We start from the raw sequence: 23,801 nt of genomic DNA, 5'->3' as shown, positions 1-23,801 counted from the left end.
AAAGAAAATTTACTTTAGAATTTGGCAGTATTTTTAATATATTGTGTATTTATTTTCCAGGGATTGCCAGGTTCAGGTTTCAAAGGAGAAAAGGGTGAAGCTGGGAAGCCTGGTCCACGTGTAAGTAGGCTCAACTTTTTCAATACCATAGTTACAGTCATTGTATTGTTTCCATGAGCTAATTAAACTTAGTAACCATTAGTGAAACAGCAAATTTGGTATATTTCAAGCAAGTTTTGCTGTAGGACAGATGTACAAGTCAAGGTAGTAATAACATACAGGAATATTAGTATGCAACATGCTTTTGGATAACTAAAGACACTTAACAGTAACTTGCAGTGCTGAAGGCAAAGGCAAGACTCCCCTTGATCCCAGCTGAAGCAAGATTAAGTCATTCCAGAACAGAAGGAAAAGGAAAGCAAAAAAAATTGCTCTGTAGGAATGACTTGAGCTAAACAGAACATGTTGAATTTATTTCAAATATTCTTATGTGCAATCTACAAAATAAGCCTGCTTAACCTTACAAAGAAGATGGTTGGAGGAAAATATTTAGATGACTGAGATACATTTGCTTTCTGGTTTCTAGCCTGTCTGTAGATGCTTGAGGCCATAATGTCTGTTACATTTGTCTAGTCTGACCTGTAGCATAGTCTCAACCATACAACTTCTGCATGAGTCATGCTATAGCTTTCATAGCAGAGCTGGTAGCAAAAGCATACATTTTCTACCTGCAAATGTATCTAAGGTATTGTTTTTTAAAATGTGTGTCTTCGTAAACTGTTAGAAAAAGATCCAGCATGTCTGTAGTCATTGAATTGTACTTCAGTCTGAAAAAAGTAAAATATCCCTCCCTAATACACTTCAAGGTCAAATATTCTGTCATCCTTTCAGTAAGGATATGTGATGGGTTTATCTTTGCTATCATGTATGTATTTTTACTCTTACTGTAAATGAGGGCTTGAAAGCTGGAAGAATGGAAAAGATGTTGACCTAGAGCTCATTGAAGAAACCAATTTTGAATTGTTCAAAAATAGAGCTTTCAGTTTCTGCAAAGTCCCCTGAACAAAATTTTAAAAATATTTTATATATATAAACGTTGCTGTTAAAGGAAATCATAGACACTTCTGAAATTAAAATAAGGCTTGAAAGATTGGCAGGTGCTAAGATCTGATATTCCAGTTTCATTGAATGAAAACATATGATTAATTCCAATCACAGTGTACATTTCAAGACTCCCCTGACTTTACAGATTGCAATTTTGATTAATCATTAAAAATCACTTGTAACCCTTCTTTATAAGATACCATAGCTGCACACTTTGATGGTGGTGGCCTGTTCATGTTGTATCATTTTTATCTTTCAATTGCATTGTTTTAAAAGGAACTTTTTGACCCTAAACTGATGGGATTATTTTTTGGACTGAATTGCATGCACTGTTTCTTTGTGTATTAAGTATATACCTTTTCTTGGTTTTATGGGACATACTTGTATTGCTTATGATACACATACAGTCTAAGCACTGTCACAACAACTAAAAGGCAGCTTCCAGCTGTTCAGGCTACAAGCCTAGGTGCCTGTCCCTTCTTAGCTCATAGGAAGAGGAAGGGCATGCTGAAAAGTAGTTTAGTCCCACTAGGTCATTTATTACGTACCTGTTGATTACCTCAAGGGAATCTAATTCCCTCTGTAGGCTAACACAGTGGTCTAAGAATGAATCATTTTGCTGTGGAGGAGGGACTCTTGGATTCTAGGTTATCATCCACCATGTGATTTGAAATTATAGCTTTCAATTTTAAGGAAATGTTTGTTACCACTAGATTACTATCAGATTACACCATCTGATACGGGGCTGCTCTCCAAGCCTTCTGCTGAAACTGAGCCACCGAATGTCTATGAATAAAGGTTTCGTAAGGCTGGAGAGTATATATATAGAAAGGGATTGCTATGAAGGGAAAAGTTTCTGGGTCTGGTTCCAGTTTCCTGTGCTGTTGATGTATTTTGTCTTGAAGCTTGTTTGGCTGGGAAATCCGTATGTTATTCCTGGATCTGGGAACAGAATTGCAGGATTTTATTTAATTCTGCAGCTTGTAGAATGTTGAGTAATATAAGCACTAGGCAGTCACAATTTGCCGGCTTTGTACCCTCTGCACTGCTAACTGTGTTAGCACGCTTCTGTTAACACGTTATGATAGTGATTGTTTTATTCTAGTGTTTCACCAACTCTATTCAGAAATTGCATGTATTTGTCCATCTGTTTAAGCGGAGTGGAACTTGGTGTTTTACAGGGAAAGCCTGGAAAAGATGGTGAACCAGGACCAAAAGGAGAACCTGTATGTATTTTACTGAATTTCCAGTACCATTTCTTACATTCAAAACAAAGAACTGTCTGTATATTGTAAACGGTTGAAATTTTCTAGCCTTGTAAATTGTTTACTTAAAGTTCTTGTTTTCAGTGAATTAGTGACTGGTTTGAAAATTTAAAACTTTGATGCTGCCAGAGCTAAGATGCAATTATATTTGTCTTTCATGGGTTTTTTGTCTTCTACGCGCAGGGTTTGCCTGGTGGGTTTGGGATTCCAGGACGACCCGGGGAGCCTGGTGCGAAGGTGCGTAGTAACGGCCTTTGTTTCCCATCACACAGAAGAAGTTGTTAAGAGCCTTCATGGCACGTTCATAGATGTGTGTTAAAGCAATGAATGCGCATAAAGCAATATTAAATGGATATTACTAAGTTGTAAAGTCATCACTCAGAGCCTAGAAAAAGTAAAACTTAGGGTATCTTAGGTATCCCTGGTTTAGATCTCTTGTATGAATTGATTAATGCAGGCTTTATTTTCACAAGCTCTTTGCCCAGCCAGCATATGTACAAATGTGCTTCTGAAAATCAGTTTCTCTTTACATAGTGTAAAGCAGAACAGGCCTGCAAACTATTTACTGCTTATGATAATGGTCCTGGTACCTATCATTTGGAAGTTGTATGAATCTCTATCAGAGACTTCATTTGCTATGGAAACGCTGTTTTGTGGGGAAGAAAATCTGATGTGGATTTAAAATGTAAATTGTATTTTGATTTAGGGTGACAAAGGTGACCCAGGTTTTCCAGGACCTCCAGGAAGAGTAAGTAAAATAAATTCGTGTTTTACTTTAAACTTAAATGAAAATATAAATTTTGTAAAAGTCAAAGTGCTCAAACAATGATGAAAGAAAAGAGAGACTATACGTGTTCTGTTCTCGTTCTAATCAGTCATGTCCTCTTTTTTTCTTAATGAAAACAGGAGTTGGATAAAGGTCTTTTGAGTACGTTTGAAATTTGGGATGGGAGCTCTCAAAGAATATGAATTTCAAATGTTTTGGACTACGAAAATGATAGGCATTGTTAATCAATATGAAGTAGCCAAAAGAGAATTTAAAGAGTAAGCCCATCAGCTTTGCAGTCTGTATTTTTTTTAACACTTCAAATAAAAAATGGGATTAAGTCAGCAACAAACGGATCACTGATGGTGCTGCTTCTCCAACATAGGGAAAAAAATCTCACCATCTGCTGATTTGTTTTAAAAAATTGTGCATACTTACTGAATATTTTATTGTAAATGTTAATATCCTATATGCAAGCTCAAATTAGTGTTAGCCGAAATTGCCAAAACAGAATATTTTAAAATGAAATGTAGTACAAACCTAATGGGTCAATGCTAAGACCATGCTGAGGTTTCTTGACATCATTGTTGTTCAGAAAGGTGCTATAAAGCTCTTCACTTAATCCTACTTCTGTTCTGAAGGTATTTTGATAGAATAGGGGATATTTAATTTCTCTGGTAATTCCTCAACAAATACAACTCTCTCACAGCACTAGTTACGTATCGCTGAAATTACAAGTATAACCAAAACTGCTCAAAACAAAATGGCCTCTGTACCATTAGGTCGCAATGGGGGAGATACAAATAACACTGTTTCCAGTGTCCTAGCCTTTGTCTTGTGATTCAGGTTATAGATGCTGGACCAATAGATACCTTTGGTCAAAAGGGAGAACCTGGACTTTCAGGTTTGCCTGGACTGAAAGGTCAAAAAGGTGAAAAAGGTATGTATTTTGTCTTGTCTTTATGTTTGAGTTATGCTTTTAGTTTTCTAATTAAAATGGCACTCTCTGTTAGCTCAGGTGCTCTATATGACAGTGAAATATTCCAGTTATTTATTGAAGTGCTCTTGTGCTTTTGTGGTAATTTTCTCATCATCAGTAAGACAGCCTTTCAGTTATAGACTGGAAAAGGCTAAACTGGGATCTGCTTTTATGGCAGTTAAATAATCCAGTTAAAGCTAAATTACTTAAAACTATAAAGCTATATGAAGTCTAACTGTAGAGTTAAATTAACGTATTGAAGAAACATCAGTGGAGAAGATGGCACACAGCAGGACTTTGTCCCTAAATGTATTGTTTGCGGTTATCTATAGATCATTTAGCTTAACCTTTGATTGAGGAGGGCATACTAGCTTGTAATGTGTACGTAGATAATATGTGCTAAAAGTTCACTGACATTGGCATTGCTGACTTCATTGCCTAACTGACAACCTCTCTTTCTAAAGGTTTTCCTGGTATACAAGGAATCCCAGGACCTCCAGGTATGAATTCATGACCTCTGATTTTGTTCACATTTTTCTTGTGTTCTTCCTGGGTGAAGAGTCCTGAGAGATTTGTCCTTAGCTGCTGCCAGTTACTGCCTGACTTACAGAACACCCAGGCAGTGGCTTCTCTGGGAGTCTAAGCCCCCCCCCTAGACCTTTCCTGTCAGTTGCTTTTCTTGTGTCTCTGATGTGATTTTGCTCTTTGTGTAGAGACCTGATAACTTTCTGCTTAAATTGAAGAAGTTGTGTGTACAGGTCATCAGAGGTAGCCCAGGGAGTATGACTCCATTGAGCAGGAGGAGTTGTAAAATGTAAATAGTGTGTGGGTATGTGCATGTATACCATGTATGTATACTCATATGTAGATTATCTGCTTTGCTCTCACTTCAGCTCTGTATAATAAAACAAGGTTTACAGGGAGAAATAATAACATTTATTAGATCAAAGTCATTCCTGAAGGCTTCCTGCTTCTTATTGACTATGTCACTTGATTGAATAAAAGTTATTTATTTTGCCTTTTTCATAGCCTTAACATCTTCACACATAACAACACTGTTGTTATGTATGTATATACATGTACATGTGTACAACCACAATATTTGCTTTTTTAAAAATGAAATAAATCATCTGCGGAAACCTGACTCTAATATATCCTTCAGTGATACTACTATTACCCCCTTAGGTCACATTTTCTAGCTTGACAGTGAGCTAAATATGAAATTAATGTGAGTAAAGGTCAGATAATTTCCAGGAAATTTTTCACAGTTTAGGGAGGAGATACTGTGTTCTGCAGACTGTAATAGTCCCTAAAGAATTCTGTGTGACAAGACAAGAAGAATGGTAGCTCTTTGTCTGTCATTACCCTTCAGGAGTTGAGATATGTGTGACTTTCATATCTTCCTGCAGTGTTGCAGAAGGCTCAGACTGGTTTAGTGATCAGGTCTAGTGATTAGTTGTGAACCGAAATAACTCATTAAAGTATGAAGACCTGTGTGACTGTACAGATAGCTAAACGAGATTTTCTAGCTGCTTAACTGCTTCTCTTTATTGGCTGTTGTTTGCTTATTACTTCTACAAACAGTTTTGGCTTTAGCGTTACTGAAATCTGTTGGCATTTTTGAATCATTATTTACTGAAGCTCTTAGACATGCTGTCCCTTTCTAGGTGTGTTTAAGATTTGGTTTATTATGAGATAAAGAAGTATGTAATAGTTTCTAAGTGTAATAGCTAAAGTAACTCTTGTGTCTTCACTATTTATTACCCAGCAAAAGTTGATTTAACTAAATCTCAGAAAGGCACTTGATACAGAATAAATGGGTTTGTCTCAGGACTGAAGTGAGTTACTCTGAGCTGTAGTGAGTATAGTCAGTTTTGTATAAATCACCAATAGTAAAGATGCAGTCCCTTTATTTTGCACTAACATTTCTGCATTTATCTCTGAAACCTAATGGAAGCTGAAGTGTTGGTAACGTTACTGTCTTTTCACTTGTCACACTTTTATATATGTTTTACTCTGTCCAAAGGTCAGCCACTTCCAGACAGGGTAGGATCACCTGGCGTCCCTGGGCAGAGAGGAGAAAAAGGTGAAAAGGGTTCTCCAGGATTCTCTTTACCTGGACCCCCTGGAAGAGATGGTTTCCCAGGTCCCCCAGGGTTGCCTGGCCCACCAGGTCCTCCAGGCGTAACAGGTGGGTAAAGCACGAGGTTGCTTTTGACAATGAACACTCAATAATGCACACTGCATGCACATAAAGAGAAAAAAGAAAAGACAAAATTATAAAAGCTGTAACTAGGATGCATCTACATTGTGGAAGAAACATAACTGAGCCCATTAACAAATAGGCCAAGTAAAAGCTGCTCTGCAATGCAGCAAGCTGCTTGTTTTCTTACTGGGACATGGATTCTTGCAAAATGTTTCTAAGATTTCTTTGAACGTTCATTGTGAACTGTTACAATATAACCAATTAATTAACCTTAATACATACCGGTTTCTTCTGTATCCTACTATGCCAACCTAGAGATATTTGTGATTTTAAATTAAAAAAATAACAGATGTTAATATTGCTCTTGGCAAAGCTTGGATAGCTGTTCGATACCACAATTTACGAGTCTGCAGTAGCAATCTATGTAACAGATTGAACAGGTGTAAGAACTGCAGACTGAGGTAGTCTGCCAGAAGTTTAGAATGTCAAATGAGATTATCTTACAAGAGAATGGGGTCAACACATGCTTTATAGAAGTAAATGAAAAGCTAATAATGATGTGACAAATACATGATAATATTAGTAATAATGATAAGAACACTACACAGCTATGGATAAAGAGATTCCAATAAAACATTTTTAGAGGAAAAGATGTTTTGGTTTTGCTCTGCAGTGAAGCAATGAAAAAAGTACATATGAAAGTGTTACGTGCTTAATAGCTCCTTACAACTGATGTTTTAACTCTTTTATTGAAGGAAAACTTTTGTTATAGGTGATACTGATATTGTGAGTTAAATTGTCATTTCAACATAAAGAATGATATCCCTATTACAGTAGTTTAGGTAGTCTAAAACTATTGAAAGGAGCATTATTTTTATCAATGAAATTCCTAAACCAAAAATACTTGGTTCAAAAACAACTGAAGATGCCTGCTTGTTTGCCAATAAAGCAGTACAAAATCCAGCACCTAGAATAAGGAATTGGATAGCTAAAACTTACCTTGCTCTAAAATTAAGAGCAAATCCTGGTTTTCATGCAACATTTCTGTCAATGATGTTTAATTCTCCTTCCACAGCCACTTCTTTAGCTTTCTTCAAGTGTATAATGGGAAACAACTTCTTTTCATTTACCTATTGTTTGCCAAACTTCACATTAACATTTTGACTACTGGCTTTGGCCAAAATGATGTCGTATTATATTCGGTCAGAATCTGCGCCTTATCATCAAACAGATCAGAGACAGTTTATATTCTTATATTGAACCTGCTAAATATTCTCATTTGTTAACCAATTTCAGTTGCTAACGTATTAAGTTTGTTAGCTTGATCGGTGTGAAGAAGTTAAATAGATGTTAACAAGGTACCCAGGAATTTTCCTAAAACGTTGCAAACAAAAGTCAGGGTCAAAAATCTCTACTTAATGAATTTCTTCAGAATATCAATATTGTCCATTCTCTTCAGGGTCAAACCAGCAATTTTTCACCCACAGCAATTTTCATAGCCAAAACTTACAATAAAAATGGATTTTATGTCAAAGTTGTTTGTAACCTTATTATGACAGAACCTGTCTTTTCTCCATAATTCCCAGAGTTAATTAAGCAGTATGGAACCAGAATACAGAACCCCAGTTAAATTTTTCAAAGTAAATCAAATAGAAAACTAAAATGCTATCCTGACATCACTATTCGTAGATAACGTTCAGTGGGGTACTTGCAGCCCTGTAATGGAAACTTGCACCTGTCAAACAACATTCTTTATTGTATTTCCATTGCAGATGGGATTGATCAATGCCAGCAGGGAGAACCTGGTGCACCAGGTGTTCCTGGACTTCCAGGAAGAGATGGATTTCCAGGAGAGATGGGAGAGAAAGGTAATGCTGTTTTAAAGTGATTGTTTTCTAATGTTCTGTTCCTGGAGCTTGGGTGTGTAAAGAAGCTGAGCAAGTTAGGCTGGATCCAGAGAAAGTGTTCTTAAAGTTAGTTAAACAAATAGTTCATGGACATTTTTCTTAAGTCTGTTGTGAGTAAAAGATGGATATTGTCTATTGAATTGTGTGATGCAAATTTCGCTTACATTTCACTTAGCCTACACCTTGCTGGAAAGTGATGGGGCAGGGCTGAAAGAGGAGCTGGGAAGAAAGAAAGGGTTGAGTGTAGTCCCATTATGTGTAAATTGAACTCTTTATAACAATATAAGATGTGAATTCTGAGATGAAGAATTAGAGAGGGGCAGATGAATTGGGAATGGAAATGGTTTATGAATCATTGCCACGAGTATAATTGAAGCTAAAATTGTTACACCTATAAATAGGACTGTCCACCATGTATTTTAGCAGCATTGACTAAATGGACCTATGAAAAATATGAGCTGCACTCACTTACATGATGGTTGATCCTTCCTAATCTCGTTCTGCTCACTGCTTTTGTAAAACTGCAATGTCCCAGTGACTATAGGGGTTCTCCTTTTTTTGCTTTAATATTTTTATTTCTTCTATACTCAGTGTATATTTCTTTTCTTCTTTTTGATCCTCTTCAGCCTGGTCCCTTTTAACTCTTTCTTAAATTTTATTCTTAGGATAAGACTTAAGTTGATTTCCATGCCATTCCTTTAAAAATTTTAAAGAATTTTGAATATCAGTTTGCTGATAAATTCTCTCTGAAGCATGTAATTAGAAGTAGTACATTTATTTTTGTTTTTTAGCATGAAGTGTGTTAAATTGACATTTGCTTCTGAATCCACCTGCTTGCTGTTGTCTTATTGCATTGTTACTTATTAGTTTTGTTGGGGTGTTTTTTCTCAGGTGACAAAGGTGAAGCCTGTGCCTTATGTGATAAAGTAGGACCTCCTGGACTTCCAGGACCTCAAGGGCCACCAGGTCCAGCAGGTAAAAACTTATTAACTATGTGAGAATTAAATAAGTTGGATAAAACAATAAATGCAGCATATGTGATAAAATTAATTACTTTTTGTCCCACTAATAAAATTGTTTGTGAAACTAATGAAAGGAGGATGGAATATTCCTATTTTTGGCCTGATTCCAAATTTCCGATGCAACTGACAAGAATTATGGAGGAAGCAGAAACTGGCCACAGTGGAGGGTCTTTGTGAACTGTGGCCTAAATATTTTCGCAGAAGATTGTGAAAGTGAAAAATAATGTGGGAAGCATTTGCCCTGTGTGCCCAGGCTTGGCAGTGGCCCATGCGTATGTTCCCAATCCTAGCATTAAAATCTCTGGCCAAAAAAAATTTTCTTTTTCTGCTACCATGTGAGAGAAGTGGCACATGCAAACGGTCATACCTAATGTTTGTTCTAGAAGCTGTTAGGAAAAGCGAATACAATCTAGGTAGTTTCAAGACTGCAGTGGTTACATTATAGGTCTAACAGTAAGGTGAATTCATTCCCAAGTCAAATGAATCATCAGCTTCTGAGTTTATGAATATGGACACATACAGCACAAGAGCATGTGAATCCAGATAACTTCACTGACTTTAACAGCATTATGTTGACACAGTTGGGGATGGAATGAGACACTTTGAGAGCGATCACAAAGAATTCACATGCAATGAGCTATTTGTAAAAGCACGTAGTAAACAATTCTACTTTTGTCTCTCTGTTAAGGTTTTCCGGGACAAGCTGGTTTCAAGGGTGACAGAGGCTTACCTGGACTTGATGGTCTTCCAGGGGTACCTGTAAGTAATGCCTTGCCAAATGCTATGTGTCCTATGAGGCATGTGATCAAAAAACACATGATCATCAGTGTGGTTGTGTAATAAAAAAAACCAGACCAGCACAGCAATATGATAAAACTAAGGAACTATGCCTAGCAAAATAAACTAGGAAGCAGTGTAGCTGAGCTATAAAAAAGAGCTGTCAGAAATGGGTTATATTTCTGTGTTTGCCCATCATATGAACTCAGAAGGAAACGTGACCTTCTGACTGAGCAAGCTAAGCAGTGGAGTTGAGTAAAAATTAGGGTTTTGCAGGAAACAGATGCAGGTCTGCTCTGACCTTCTCATGAATCGTTCCAGTAACTCTTTGCTATTGTGTACATATATGTTGAGAGAGAGAGACAGACAGTGCCATCTAGCGTAGTGTAAGCAATCTACTATTAATATGTAATACACTTTGGCAGTTTGTCTGAATTTTGGGAAAAGTGTGCGTGTATGTTCCCTAAAATATAATTATTTAGCATGAAAACTAAGTCGTTCTGAAGAAATAAAGGCAGGCTGTGAAAGTGGATAGTATCGTGATTATATGGTCCTTGTAGATTATATTGATGCAGTGTAACATGACTCTCAGTGAGCAAGGCTAGATATCAGAAGCAGAACAGCCATAAGCATAGCACTTGTCTAAAATGTCACACAAATTACTCCTAGATGAGCACCACACTTTGCACAACTACATTTGATCTTGTCAGAGTTCACTCGAGTGTCTCTACAGTGTGGTATGCTGTCAAGACCTACCTTAGCATACATGTTCCTGTAGTATAACGTGGATTTTGACACCATTCATAATGTAAGGAGACTGAACTTGTCAGAATCTTCCCCGACTTTTTATCCCTGAGCTGTTTTATGTTTGGCAATGTAAGTTCTCAGTAACATTCATGTGCAGTAACACACGCTGGAGTTATGCAATCTCCCTTTATCACCGGTGGTGAGAGAGAGGCATCTTCCAAAGTTAAACCAAGCCATGTGTATGAATTTGTTACTCAGCAAGCAAAAGTTAGCTAGGATGGAGTCCATTCCCTATTTCCACCATGATAAGTGATATTACTCAGGGACTCAGATGACATCCATGAAAAATCAGTAGAGAAATAGAAGGCATTCTAATGTATTTAAGGTTTTTTTCGTGTCTGGCCTTTGTTCTCAGCACATGTTTTGCCACACCTTAATATTTTCCTTTTATTGCCTCTGAAGTTTTGTTCATGTCTTTCATCAGACAAGGACTGGCTGCTCTTCTGAATGCTTTTAAGGTTGTTTTTCTCCACAAAGTTCAGCCAGGTGGTGATCCAGCATATAGTTTAGCTTGGAAAAACTACATAGAGGCCAGCCTCACAAGCTCACATTGTTTAGAGCCATGCTAGAGCACCAAAGTCTGATCCAGGACCCAGCAAAGCTAATGGAAAGATTACCTTTGACTGTGTCCTGGTTTAGGTTTGAGTGGAGGGCACACATCAACCATGAGCAGTGGACATTGCCTATGAAGTTTGTGCTACCCGAGTGAATAGCTCTGATCCGCTTGAAATTAGAGAGACTTTTCCTGTGAGAAAAGTTCATCTAAGTCCTAGGAGATATGTAGGGAATAAATGGAATTCTGGAAATCCTATATGTATGTTATTAGGTAGATAATTTCTTCCCAGGAGACCTTAACGAAACTCTTTTCTGAGCATGTGCATAATATTCTGATAGTACCAACTCTCTGTGTTAGTTAGTTGTACGATATCAATGAATGTTAGTAATGAAGGGAGACATATATTTGCATCAGCTAAATGTCAGAAATAAGCCACCCAGGGAGAAGCTTTCAGCCTTCAGTTAGCCTTAGCTCTTGTGCAAATAATGTTGGAGTTTAGTATAAGACAATTAATTTAATTTTGTAGACAGTCTATATATTTAATTAATATTATAGTTGATTTAAAAGGTTTTGAAATAAAGAAAATCTTTGGTGGGGCTATATAGGCAATTTAAACCTGTAAGTTTGGCTGATTTTTTCTTTGTATACTGGAACTGTGTTATTTTCCTGCATTAGTACTATTTCTGCTGGTATTGTAAATTATCATGGAAATGTAGAGATACTTTTGTTTCATTTGGATCCAGGAAATAGGTTCCGCAGTGTTACAGAATTCAGCATTTAAAAGTTGGGGCAGACACTTTTGACTCTGAAAATGACTTCTTAGAAAGCCTCGTTTACCTTCATGCTGATATTGTATAAACATGCATAACTGAAATACAATGGGTAGTTTCTTGAAAATTCATGATACTTTTTTGGTGTCATGGCCTGCAGTTCTTCTGTAAGTGGTGCAAGTTTATGTGCACCATCTAAAATGATATACCTGTGATATGATATATAACAAAGTCATCAAGACAAGAAGATTTGCATTAATTCCTTATTCACTCTGCTGTGTCCTGGAAAATACTCTCATTTGACCTCCTTCTTTGAAAACTGAATGGTTTGCTCAATTTGGGTCTGTGCTTTAATTTCTGAAGGTGTTTTTCTTTTGTATCAGTTGAAGTGTTGGTAGGCCAACTCATGACGTCTGAATTTATGAAATTTCAGGGCCCCCCAGGCACTCCAGGACTTAGGGGCAGCCCTGGAGCAAAAGGAGAACCAGGTGACTTTACTTATGATGCTATCCTGAAAGGTGAAAAGGGAGATCCTGGTTTCCCAGGACAACCAGGTATTCCTGGAAGGGAAGGAAGACCAGGAAAAGATGGATTACCAGGTCCACAGGGTCCAAAAGGAACAGCGGTATGTGTGTTTCTTAATGTTTACATGTTGTCCAACTGTGTGTTTATTTATATGTACGTGCTATCCTGTACATTCTGTCTTTCAGATCAGAATTCACATGCTTTTATGCTTTATACATGCGTTATGTTTATTGGCCTCATTCATTGTTCCACATCTTGTCCTTAGCTTGAGCAGTTCATGCTTCCTCAGAGGAAGACTCCAGTTTCCCTCGAACTAGTGAGGAAGATGGTTTTTCAGCCACAGACTCTTTCAGAATTGGATTTTGATCCTTTCTTTTTCTCGTCATGCAAATAAGTGATCTGACTCCAATGTATTCAGTATGGCTTCTTACTTTCAGGACTATAAAGCAAGGTTCTTCTCCCACAAAGTTGTGGGCATGGAGAGTAGCTTTGTTCCTTTCTCCCTTTTGCGCAAGCTTGATAGAGAGAACTAGTATGGGTGATTTAGCTGTTATCTGGAGATGCTTGAAGGAATGCAGTTACCCAAAGAGGAATTGTTAAGACAAGATTCAACTCTCTTCTAGCACACTCTTATGGAAACTAATGGTTCAAAATCTTGCACTGATAGAGAGTTCAGCTGATATGGATGTGGAGCTGATTGTGGTGCTCATACCTTCTCCCATACCCACCATCAGGAACATAACTTACATGGCCCACTTAGCTGAATTGCACACTAGGTATGATTTCCATGTACTATTCCATGTGGAACCCAGTTCTATTTTCATTGAACCCAGTGATAAAAAATCCACTTTCTTCAGCATTACAGATACTTGTGCTAAATCCAAGTTACAACATATTCAAAGAGAAAGGATGCCGTGTTCTGTCTTGCCAATCAGGCAAGAAATAAACTTTTACTTTTCAAAAATTAGGGTACAGCTGGCTTGAAAGGAGAACGTGGTCCCCCTGGCCAACCTGGATTCCCTGGAGTACGTGGTGAAAGAGGTTTTCCTGGCCCTCCTGGGATAGGTGCTGCAGGGCTACCTGGTGACAAAGGAGACAGAGGCTTTGCTGGAACCCCAGGTTTACCAGGCCTTCCAGGTAATGCTACAGTATATTTAAAAAAAAAAATTCTGCCCTCTAGGTAGTACAATTTAAGATCAAAATAAAAAGACTTTCTAATTTAAATCAGTGTTTGCTTTCAGCAGTGTAGTTGCAAATCTCTGAGGGCAGTTTTCTTGAAGAGTTCGTTAGGCCAGATGAGATGGTTTAGGTTCATCCTAGTTTTCTTATAAATATTCTACAAAAAAATCTTCATAATAACAAGTCAATTGTGTTGGTACGGGTGGACTAATATTGCTGGCTAGGTGAAACTCCCCTGTTTAATTTCATCCATTTCTGTACTTAATACATCTCTATGTTCACAGGAGCAAAGGGCGAAGCAGGACGAACTGTGCCACTCCCTGGACCTCCTGGGGCAGATGGCCTTCCTGGGCCACCTGGTTTCCCTGGACCTCAAGGTATAGCAGCCTGTTAATCTTTATCTGATGATCATAATGTCTCTGTTCCCTAGAAGCTAGCCATTGTGTTAACATTTGTCTTGTTTCCACTTGCAAAGGTGACAAAGGGAATCCTGGGCTTCCAGGTAGACCTGGCCTGCCAGGAGAAAAAGGTGCTGTCGGGCAGCCAGGTATAGGGTTCCCTGGACCTCCAGGACCCAAAGGTAAGATCAAGTTATCCATCTAACAGAGCTGGTGTAATGGGAGTGTGGATAGAGGCCTGCACTAGTGGCTGCATGAGATTTAGGAAGTGCATCTGAAGAGCTTCCCTTGCAGAAGTCCACAAGCACCACAATAAGCATACATTCGACACACCACTTTGTGCAGTGATGTGGTGCAGGTACAGACGGTGTCAAAGCTACTACCCGAATAGAAAGTGATATAGTACAACATCTTATGTTGCAGCAACTGAGGCTGCTCTCTGAGAGATGCATGACCTTTCTGAGAGATGAGGTGGCCTTTCTGAGTGATGAAGCACTGTGTTGTTGGTCAAAAAACCCATACTGACATAAGCATACATTTTTGAGCCAGAGCTGGCAGCCCTGCTGTGTCCTAGGCAGATGAGAGTGGTTTGGTTAGAAAGCCAGCTTACGCAGCATAAGGTTAGTCTTCTCTGCATGGCCACTGTCAGGGTTTGCACATAGCTTAGAGTCTAAATGTTCATATTCCAGTTTGAATTTTGGGGAGATGTGTTTCGTAATGCTGCTACTCATTTAGAACTAGATGACTGAGCTTTCAGCAGCCACCTCAATAGTGTGTCTTCATTATTCTTTCATTTATTATGATTCCACACGCCAGTGAACTGGGAGGGTTGGAAAGACTTAATGAGGAGAAAGGGAAAATCTTTATCTGTGACCACCTCGACTTCCTCTGAGACTGGCATGGGATGAACCCGAGCAGAAGAGGTGTGTTGCATCTGGAAAAGGATTTCTATATGCTATCTGATGCCAGCAAGAAAGGAATGACATCACATACATTTCTTTCAAGGACCCTTCCTTGAATTCAGCTCTCCCCAATGACTTTCCAGGGACTTAGCCTAAAAGCTGAATTTCCCACTCCCTGAGAGCTTTGCCTGAGAGAGGAGCTTCATCTCAGTGCTACTGAGTGTGTGTTGGTGTTGAGTGAGAGTGCTATCTTTAAGTGATTTGCAGAATGTTGTATGTATTCCTTCCTGCATTCCAAAGGCACTGTGCAGGGACCAGTTATGGCATGGAAACCTTCTGTCTGCACCCTACAGTGGGATGTATAGGACATGTCACATAATGTATATTGAACAAAAGATGTTGATTCACTGGTGGATTTTGTTGTCCCTCAGTCTGATGCCCCACACACTAAGTTGCCTTTTTTGAAAATGACTTTGGAAACCCAGTTTTGCAGACAGGGTGTATCTCAATGACATGAACCCACAAACCAATTTAAGAGGAGATGCTCAGCATTTATTTCTTGAAGGTGGTTGCTTCTCATCAGAAGCCAAATACTGCATGAAGCTCAGTGTTTGAATTTCTGTTCAGACGTCGGGGTGCTGGCATCCCTAGAAATTTGATGTGAAAGACTACAGAGACCTCTTTAAACACATCCCTATGAGAATGTGAATAGTTCAGTCAGAGGCTTGAAGAAAAACAGCAGAGAACACTTACAGGCAGAGACAGTAATGATGTTTTGTTTTGTTTTGTTTTGTTTTTTATAGGTTTCCAAGGTCAGCCTGGCTCACCTGGTCTGCCGGGGACTCCAGGAACCCCTGGCCTGGATGGTTTGCCAGGTATACCAGGTTTACAAGGTCAAAAAGTAAGTGTCGGCTGCTGATACTGTTACCTGTGACTGTCCGTGTTAACAGAACTGCATGCAAAGATCCTGCTCTTTAAAAAAAAATTTGGCCAAACTGTCCTTCATCTTATGTCTCCCACTATGCACACAAAAGAATAGAGCAGATGGATGAATGCTTGACATTAACACTAAAGGGCTTACAGCTCTCCCGTGAAGTCATGTATGGTTTTTTCTCTGAGTGAATTAAATACACTCAGTGAATGAATTCTTGGTTTTGACGTGTTGATTCCCAATCTGTTGTGTTTCCTTGGCTAGGGTGAACCTGGTTTAGGTCTTCCTGGCCCTAAGGGATTGCCAGGCCCTCCGGGCCCAGCTGGCATCCCTGGAGAGAAGGGAAGTCCAGGACTGCCTGGCTTACGTGGAGAGCAAGGCTTTCCGGGCATACCTGGACAGCAAGGATTCAGAGGTAACATTGCTGAAAAACACAGAGCTTTGTATTTCTGTTTCTTTTTTAAAGTCAGTCCCTTGTAGATGCAGCAAAAAGTCTATTCGCCACTGAGATATCCTACTGATACCTCAGGGTATTGTCCTTTTTCCTTCCCCTCATTTTCTCCTACCAATCACCAGTAGCAAATGCTAGCTGCAAAGAGCAGCCCTTCCTCCAAGCCCAGGCAGAAGGTAATGTGAGCTGGAGGCTGCAGCGAGCTCTTGTCGGTCAAGTGCTTCCAAACCACCTCGTCTATTGTCTTCAGCAAACAAAATTTCAAGTAACATTGGAGGATGACGGGTCTATATCTCTGTCTCCCCACAGGTGACCCGGGCCTCCCAGGACTGCAAGGCTTGCAGGGCCCTCCAGGCGCTCCAGGGCTGGGCCCGCGGGGATCACCAGGACCCCCAGGGCAGCCAGGACCCCAGGGACCACCAGGTGAAACAAAAATGCTCCCATGATGGTGCTTAGGAGCAAACTTTTGGCCCAAATGGGTATTGGCATTGGTAAAAGCATTGCTTGTGAACTGTTTTGTGGTGTGATGTCAGTGGGGGTGCACGGGGGGACATGATGTTGAGCCTTCTCTGTCTGGTCCAAAATACAGGGCAAGGCATCCTGAGAAAATGCCTGCCACTTTGTTCAGACCACCTCAGGTCATCAGTGGGTAATACATACAGGATCAAAGCCTCGCTTAGAAAATAAGGACTATTTCTGCTGTCTTTGAGTCTTCATTTTTCATGCCATGTGATTTCTGAACCACAAGTGGACATTATCAGATATTCTTGTTAACGGTGTTCCCCATGTCCCATTAAAGACTAAAATTGTGTCTTCTGTTTTTCCTAGGATTTCCTGGAATAAAAGGAGAAAGGGGCTTCCCTGGTAGCCCAGGTCTAGACATGCCAGGACCAAAAGGGGATAAAGGTAGCCAGGGCCAGCCCGGAGTACCAGGGTCTGTGGGGTTACCCGGCCTGCCAGGTCCACAGGGAGCTGTTGGACTGAAAGGATCGACAGGTAAACACCTTTTCCCTCAGAAACCAGCATCTTGGACAACTGTTTTATTAAGTTGTGGTAGCATGCCCTTTAACTTGGTTAGGAATTGATCCATCAAAGAGCCTAAGCTTGGGAAAACTGCTTGGCTGACATCAGTAAAGCAGCTCTGTGCACATGTAACTGAACTGCTACTTAAGTCCTTTGGTGGATCAAACACAGCAACTTGCAGGAACTAGCCTATAGCCTGTAATAATGAAAGGGAATTATTCTGCACAGTTTCTGTGACAGAATACAGTGTTAATAATGCCTTTGTTAATAACAGCGTTGTTTACTGTAATAGGAAGTTTTACGAATCTGTCAAAAACCCATCACAAACTGTGTTTTATTCTAGTTTTCATACCACTATTTTTACTGTTTTCTCCATCAGGTTATTTTAGATTAATCATCTTCTTTGTCCCATTTTTGCTTAAATAGTGCAACTCCTAATATGACAAGGAGTAATTAAATCCATTTCTTATACTTCTTTACAGTGCTTGCTTTATATCTCTTTCACTTTGGTTTCAGGACCCAAAGGAGAAATGGGAGTTATGGGAACTCCTGGATTGCCAGGAATTCCTGGACCAATTGGAGATCGAGGATTGCCTGGTGAAAAAGGTAAGAGAGAGATTTTCTCAAAATCAAGATTGTAAAATCCACCTTTTCCCCAGCAGAAGACAAGTCTGAAAATAACCAAATATAAGGAGTGTGCTTGCCCTAAGGAATGTTTTATGTAGAGTAACTTCCTGTGAGTTAGAAATAGTGTAATGTAGAAAGCCGTTTCCTAGGAGCAGTCATGTATTTGGGCATCAAGCCAGGACTTTTGATCTGCTCTTCCACAATTAAAGGGTTTGCTAAGTGCAAGGATGCTATAGATATTACTCCAAGAAAAATACTGTCTTTGAAATTATGAAAAGCCAGCAGGAAGATCTTCATTAAATCCTTCAAATAATGCCCTGTATTACTGCCAAACTTCTATTCCTGTTGTTTTGACAGTCTAAAATTAACAGCTGTGAAGGTGGGAAAAAATGTCAACTCTTTTGATAGAACTACTGAGAAGTTCTGGTGTAAAAAACCTTCATATGAGATAAATTAGGTGTTCCAGAGCATGGTGTTTGGTATTCAAAATTTGATTAAAAAGCTAATGTCATTTGTTGTTGTCTACTATTTTTGCAAAGTTTTATTTGCCACTGTAATATTCTGTACTATCCCCTTATAGGTAGCCAGGGTTTCAAAGGTGTGGTTGGACCGCAGGGTGATCCTGGTGTCAAAGGAGATAAAGGTGAAGCCGGTCTCCCAGGAAAACCTGGAAAAATGGACACCATGGACATGGTTAGTCTCAAAGGCCAAAAGGGAGATCAAGGAGAAAAAGGTAACTTCAGTCTCTAATTATTGATAAGTGTAGTTAACACTCATGTACTGCTGAGCAGCAATGCTTTGAGTTCAGTTGTATATTAGACAACAGTTTTAAAAATACGTATAAAAATTTAACACGGCAAATGCAGGTATAGTCCTCCTATCTTTCAATTCCATAGAACTAAAAATTAATCACAGGCAGAAAGGGGTTTGGTTGGCTGGAGGAGGTTCAATTTGCCATTATAAAATCAATTTTACCTCCTTTATCACAAGACTCTCTCAAATGAAGAGGAATTTTAAAAGTAGAAACTAGAGCTTGCCAGAATAGAAAAGCTGTCCTTTGTGTAAAACATATAGTGGAAACACTGTTGTGCCCATGAATAACAACTGGTACTGTAAGAAAAAGTGGGCAGCCTTTTTTGGTACATGTGTTTCTTTGTGACCTGAAGAAATGTCATGAAGGGCACGTGAATGCCACTGATACTGAAAGATCAACTTATGTCAGTTTAGAAACATCCAGAAATAAAGCTTTCTATTTAGAAGCTTAATGGTGCTAGAGATACTAGGATTTTTAGACAACATGTTCTCTCTTCTGGGGCTTTTATTTTTACTGCTACTTGAAAATTTAGTCGCTTAAGATCATCTCCTGGTTTTCTTTTCAAAGAAAACATAGTGTATATTTTATGTGTTTTTCTTATTTGTCCTTTTTTATTATGATTCTATAAAAAAAATTCCAGAAAATTTTTTAAATGAATGATAACTGGTTTAGTTAAAATAGAAGTGTAGGGCTTAGAAGGAAGCTACCAAAATCACACAGTCTTCCCTTTCCCTCAACACAATCTTACAAGAAAATCTTTCATTGTAATCGTGTTTTCTGAAAAAAAAAAAGTCACTCTTGTTCTTCCCAGTTTGGCTGCATCCTTGTTAAGAGTGCACTTTGCTGAAACAAGTGAAGTACTTCAACTTGGGCCCTGCTAGAATGAAACTGCCCTTTCTTGAAACCACAGCGGACTCTGTGATTAGCTATAATCCTTAGTCCTTTACTTCTGGACTGCTGCCTATGCAATCGTTTTTAGTTTTGTATGCATGCTTTTGACTTCTCCTTACCATGTATGTGGTGTATTTGACTTCTTGAATTTCACACTGTTGTTTTTCAGCCTTTACTCCAGCTCTTCAAAATCTTCCTGCAGTCTAATCCTCCTGTCCTCTTTTCAAGTCTTTCCATTTTAGTGTCATCAGTAGATTTCATCAACTTATTCTCTGTTGGGCCCAAGAAAGAGCACTTGAGATTCCTTTCCAGTTTGACAGTGAATCACCTATAACTATACTATGATATACTTGAACTGTGGAAACAGGAGAGTTTTCGAGTCTAGGTACCTCATATCTCTACGTCCTGACTACTTGTCAGAAGGAGACCTGGACTCCTGTGTCCCAGTCGGGTCTCAGAGAAACTGAGGCATGTGGATAGGCAGTGCTTCCCAGCTTGGATAGCCAGGAACTGCAAGGGAGGAAAGGAGCAAGCATATAGTGCATCTGCCTCTAAGCTGAGATGCAGCTTCTGAGAGCATTTTTTTATTTGATGAGGCTCCTGGCCTATCACGTTTTCATCTAGATTAATTTTTCTCATTTGCTTCTGATCTTGATAAATCATCATCATCATCATGGCTTGAATATGGTGGTATGAAAAGCCTTAACACAATCCACATAGGTGGTTTTTAATTACTTTCTTATCTCCTATTGGCCTATAGGTTGACTGGTTGATAGTTAGTTTTATTTCCTTTCCAGAAATCCAAATTAGGCACGCTGATTACGTGCATATAAAGAAGTCTTGGCTAAGAAATTGAAATGATTGATTTCTTTAGTTTCTAACTTCTTCATCTCTCCAGCACTAACAATGCACGCTTGCAAACTTGTATGCTTTACCTTTTCCTGGCAACGGCACAGTCTGTGGGTTGGCCTGGCTCACTCAGCCTGGGAGGGTAGATTCTAAACAGACCCCAGCTTGCAAATTTCGGCTGTTATTCTGCTCATCTCATCCTCTTCTACCCAAAGATGCTTAGTACCAGCAGAGAAAAATAAACTAGTTATACTGCATAACTTTGCTGATCTGTTAGTTGCCTTCATCTCTCTAGGCATGAATGTAATAGTAATGTTCTTAAAAGCTTTTAAATTACAAACTGTGCAGAAAAGACACAATGTTTTTATGGAAAAATGCCAGTGATGTTTAATGAAAAAAATCTGGATTTTGACATCTTGGGATGTTTTTAATAAAATTAGCTTACTTAAAAAAGCTCAGCGAGCTATCTTCGGTAATGTGTTGTCCTGCACCTATATGCAACACTATCAGAAAGGGTTATGACCAAAAACCTTGGACCTTAAAGCTGGAGAAGAGGCACACCACGGAGTAAGAGGTGGAGCCTTCTGGAATGATGAAAATGCTTTAACACAAGACAGTACTGAGGAAACAGCAAATTTCTGTCTATGAACTGGTTGTTCACATGTACCTTTATAGACGGTAGAACAAATTAATAATTTCTATTAACATCTGATATTGTCTGGTGCTTCTGAAGTAACTCATTAATCTAATTAAAACACATGTTCATTTGCAATTTCTTTTAAAGATATAACTTGCCTTGTAATTTGTACAGACACCTGTAAAATCGTAATAGTTTGTAGTCTTTCCTCAGCCCTGGTTTAGTGACTGGACAGTTGTGTTTTACTCCACTATGACTCTATTGTACAGTGTATGAATCTTGGATTCATCCATTTCCTTGTTCAGCAGAGAGAAGCAACAGTGGTCAAAAATTAGCTAGAAGGGTTATTATATGTTATTACAGTAAATTTTGATAAAACTGATCTTACTGTGTTTATTTTCTTGGTGTCCAGGGGACCATGGAGCAACAGGAGAAAAAGGGTTACGTGGGGATTATGGAGAGCCAGGAATTCCAGGGAAGGATGGTGAACCTGGCACTCCAGGACAACCAGGTATGTTTGAAGCCAGCAACAGAGAGGCTGTTCATCAGGTTTTTTAAACCTCATTAACTAATGGGACTCTCTGCTGTTCATAGGACCAAAAGGTGATCAGGGCCCCCCAGGGTACCCAGGGGATCCAGGACTTCCAGGACAAAAAGGATCGGTTGGTGAAATGGGTTTGCCAGGTACTGATTGCTGGGAATTTCTTAAATGTTCTTTTCCTCAAGTAGAAAATGGACCTGTTCTTTATGGAGTATTTTTTGGCGTAGATGTAGTGTCCGAGCTTTAGGCTTTTGGGACATTGCTTTCTCAATTCTATTGTGATAAACAAATAATAGGATGGTTTCCTAAGTTTCTACAGGTGAATCCTTTAGCTGGATGTGTAGGATTGTGTATTTGTTGCAGGCAGGCAGTTTTTCAAGTGATATCTGTTTGTCTGTCTGTCTCTGCTAGTGTGTGAACTCCATTAAGCTTATTGTTTATTTTCCTCCTTCTAAATAGTTTGGTGAGTTGCTGCGTACTGTTAATTACAAACTGTAATGGTCTGGGGAGAGTTTTATTGTGGAGGGAATTGGTAAAGAACAGAGTGGAAAAGAACCTGTATCTCAACACAGAAACTTTGTCTTCATTCAGGTGGCCTTGTGCGTAGCATATATAGAAAACCAACGGCGAAAGACTAAAATGGTAAAGGGGGAGAGAAAAATTTGCTGCAGCAGAGTCCCTTTGTCACTGTGGTCCTGTTAGAAATCATTCAAATCAACCAAAAAATTTACTCAAATTGTATTTTTAGCAAGAGCTCAGTTTACTCTGAATCCAAGATTACGAACTTCTCTTATGAGGAGAGCTTATCTTGCCATAAAATGCCACATTTAGAAAGTGAGTCTCCAAAATTAATTTATTAGCTATGTTAGTGAATTACTTTGCTTTTCTAGTTCTGAATAGCTAATGCAACACTGAAAAATCATTGTTAACAGTATTAGGTTACCACTAGTTCTGATACACCCATTTTTCTTTTTCTCTTAATAACAGGAACACCTGGAGAAAAGGGTCTGCCGGGAGTACCAGGTTCACCAGGCACACCAGGGTTCCCTGGGCAAAAAGGCGAAAAAGGAGACAAAGGAGCACCAGGTTTTCCTGGAACTGGCTTTCCAGGATCTCCTGGTGAGAAGGTATTTACACCCCTCGGGATTTAATTGTCTGTCTCCACCAAGTAACTTATTGAAAAGATGCAATTGGCCTTTAAGGAAGTTTATTATATTTTCTACTATGCTCATTTAAATACCTGATAAGAAACTTGAAAGTTCATGTGTATATGCAGGTTTAGATGCGTTCACCTTGATGGGACCATTATTTCCAGGGTTTGTTCTTATTCTGTCTCTTCAGAATTGGCTAATTTACAGAGCTAGAAATATGGGGGAGGGGAAGAAACATAATAAGTAAATATATTTCTTACTTATTCTGAAGGTGTATTTCTTACAAACAAATAATCACACTGAAATGGTGCTTCTGTACTTTTATAGAGATACTGGGAAGATGAAAAAAAACCTGTAAAAAGCTCAGATGTTACTGAAAAGAGAACTGTATTAATAGTGTCTGTAAAGCTAATTTAATCTCTAATAGTATTCTAATAGGATTCTCATTTGCTTCACGTTCCTTTTCCTAGCTATACAATGACAGTAATCATGAATTTATAAGTAAAAATTATAAAAATAAAACTTACTAATCTGGTAGCAAACTGGCTGAAGACCTAAAAAAAGATTTTTTTGAAGGTGATTAAGTGTAATAAGGAAGTTAAGAGGCTAATTTGGAAAAGACTTTATAAAAACTGTCATTAAAATGGTTAGAAAACTAGTCATTTTCATATGTCAGTATTAGCAATTGCTAGAAAAGTCAATAATTCTGCTAGTGGAATTTAA

The 23,801-nt window shown here is 38.8% G+C and overlaps 1 protein-coding gene across 1 annotated transcript in view; it reads left to right on the top strand.

Annotated features, from left to right (window-relative positions):
• Window positions 1-23,801, top strand: part of COL4A1 (collagen, type IV, alpha 1) — a 54,042-nt gene that overhangs the window by 9,483 nt on the left and 20,758 nt on the right. The window contains exons 14-36 of the mRNA XM_010140549.1: window positions 61-120; window positions 2,286-2,330; window positions 2,553-2,606; window positions 3,076-3,117; window positions 3,982-4,075; window positions 4,579-4,614; window positions 6,141-6,305; window positions 8,093-8,188; window positions 9,119-9,202; window positions 9,938-10,008; window positions 12,593-12,784; window positions 13,653-13,821; window positions 14,148-14,240; window positions 14,339-14,443; window positions 15,967-16,064; window positions 16,359-16,509; window positions 16,855-16,968; window positions 17,374-17,541; window positions 18,085-18,174; window positions 18,776-18,928; window positions 21,799-21,897; window positions 21,981-22,070; window positions 22,915-23,054. Of these exons, the coding sequence (XP_010138851.1) occupies window positions 61-120; window positions 2,286-2,330; window positions 2,553-2,606; window positions 3,076-3,117; window positions 3,982-4,075; window positions 4,579-4,614; window positions 6,141-6,305; window positions 8,093-8,188; window positions 9,119-9,202; window positions 9,938-10,008; window positions 12,593-12,784; window positions 13,653-13,821; window positions 14,148-14,240; window positions 14,339-14,443; window positions 15,967-16,064; window positions 16,359-16,509; window positions 16,855-16,968; window positions 17,374-17,541; window positions 18,085-18,174; window positions 18,776-18,928; window positions 21,799-21,897; window positions 21,981-22,070; window positions 22,915-23,054 (2,409 nt within the window). The remainder of the gene's footprint in view (window positions 1-60; window positions 121-2,285; window positions 2,331-2,552; window positions 2,607-3,075; window positions 3,118-3,981; window positions 4,076-4,578; window positions 4,615-6,140; window positions 6,306-8,092; window positions 8,189-9,118; window positions 9,203-9,937; window positions 10,009-12,592; window positions 12,785-13,652; window positions 13,822-14,147; window positions 14,241-14,338; window positions 14,444-15,966; window positions 16,065-16,358; window positions 16,510-16,854; window positions 16,969-17,373; window positions 17,542-18,084; window positions 18,175-18,775; window positions 18,929-21,798; window positions 21,898-21,980; window positions 22,071-22,914; window positions 23,055-23,801) is intronic.

The sequence above is a fragment of the Buceros rhinoceros genome, unplaced genomic scaffold (genome assembly GCF_000710305.1).
Source record: "Buceros rhinoceros silvestris isolate BGI_N320 unplaced genomic scaffold, ASM71030v1 scaffold4917, whole genome shotgun sequence".
In the NCBI taxonomy this organism is placed as follows: Eukaryota; Metazoa; Chordata; class Aves; order Bucerotiformes; family Bucerotidae; genus Buceros; species Buceros rhinoceros.
The sequence above is the reverse complement of the archived record's forward strand: the minus strand, read 5'-3'. Positions and strand labels throughout refer to the sequence as shown.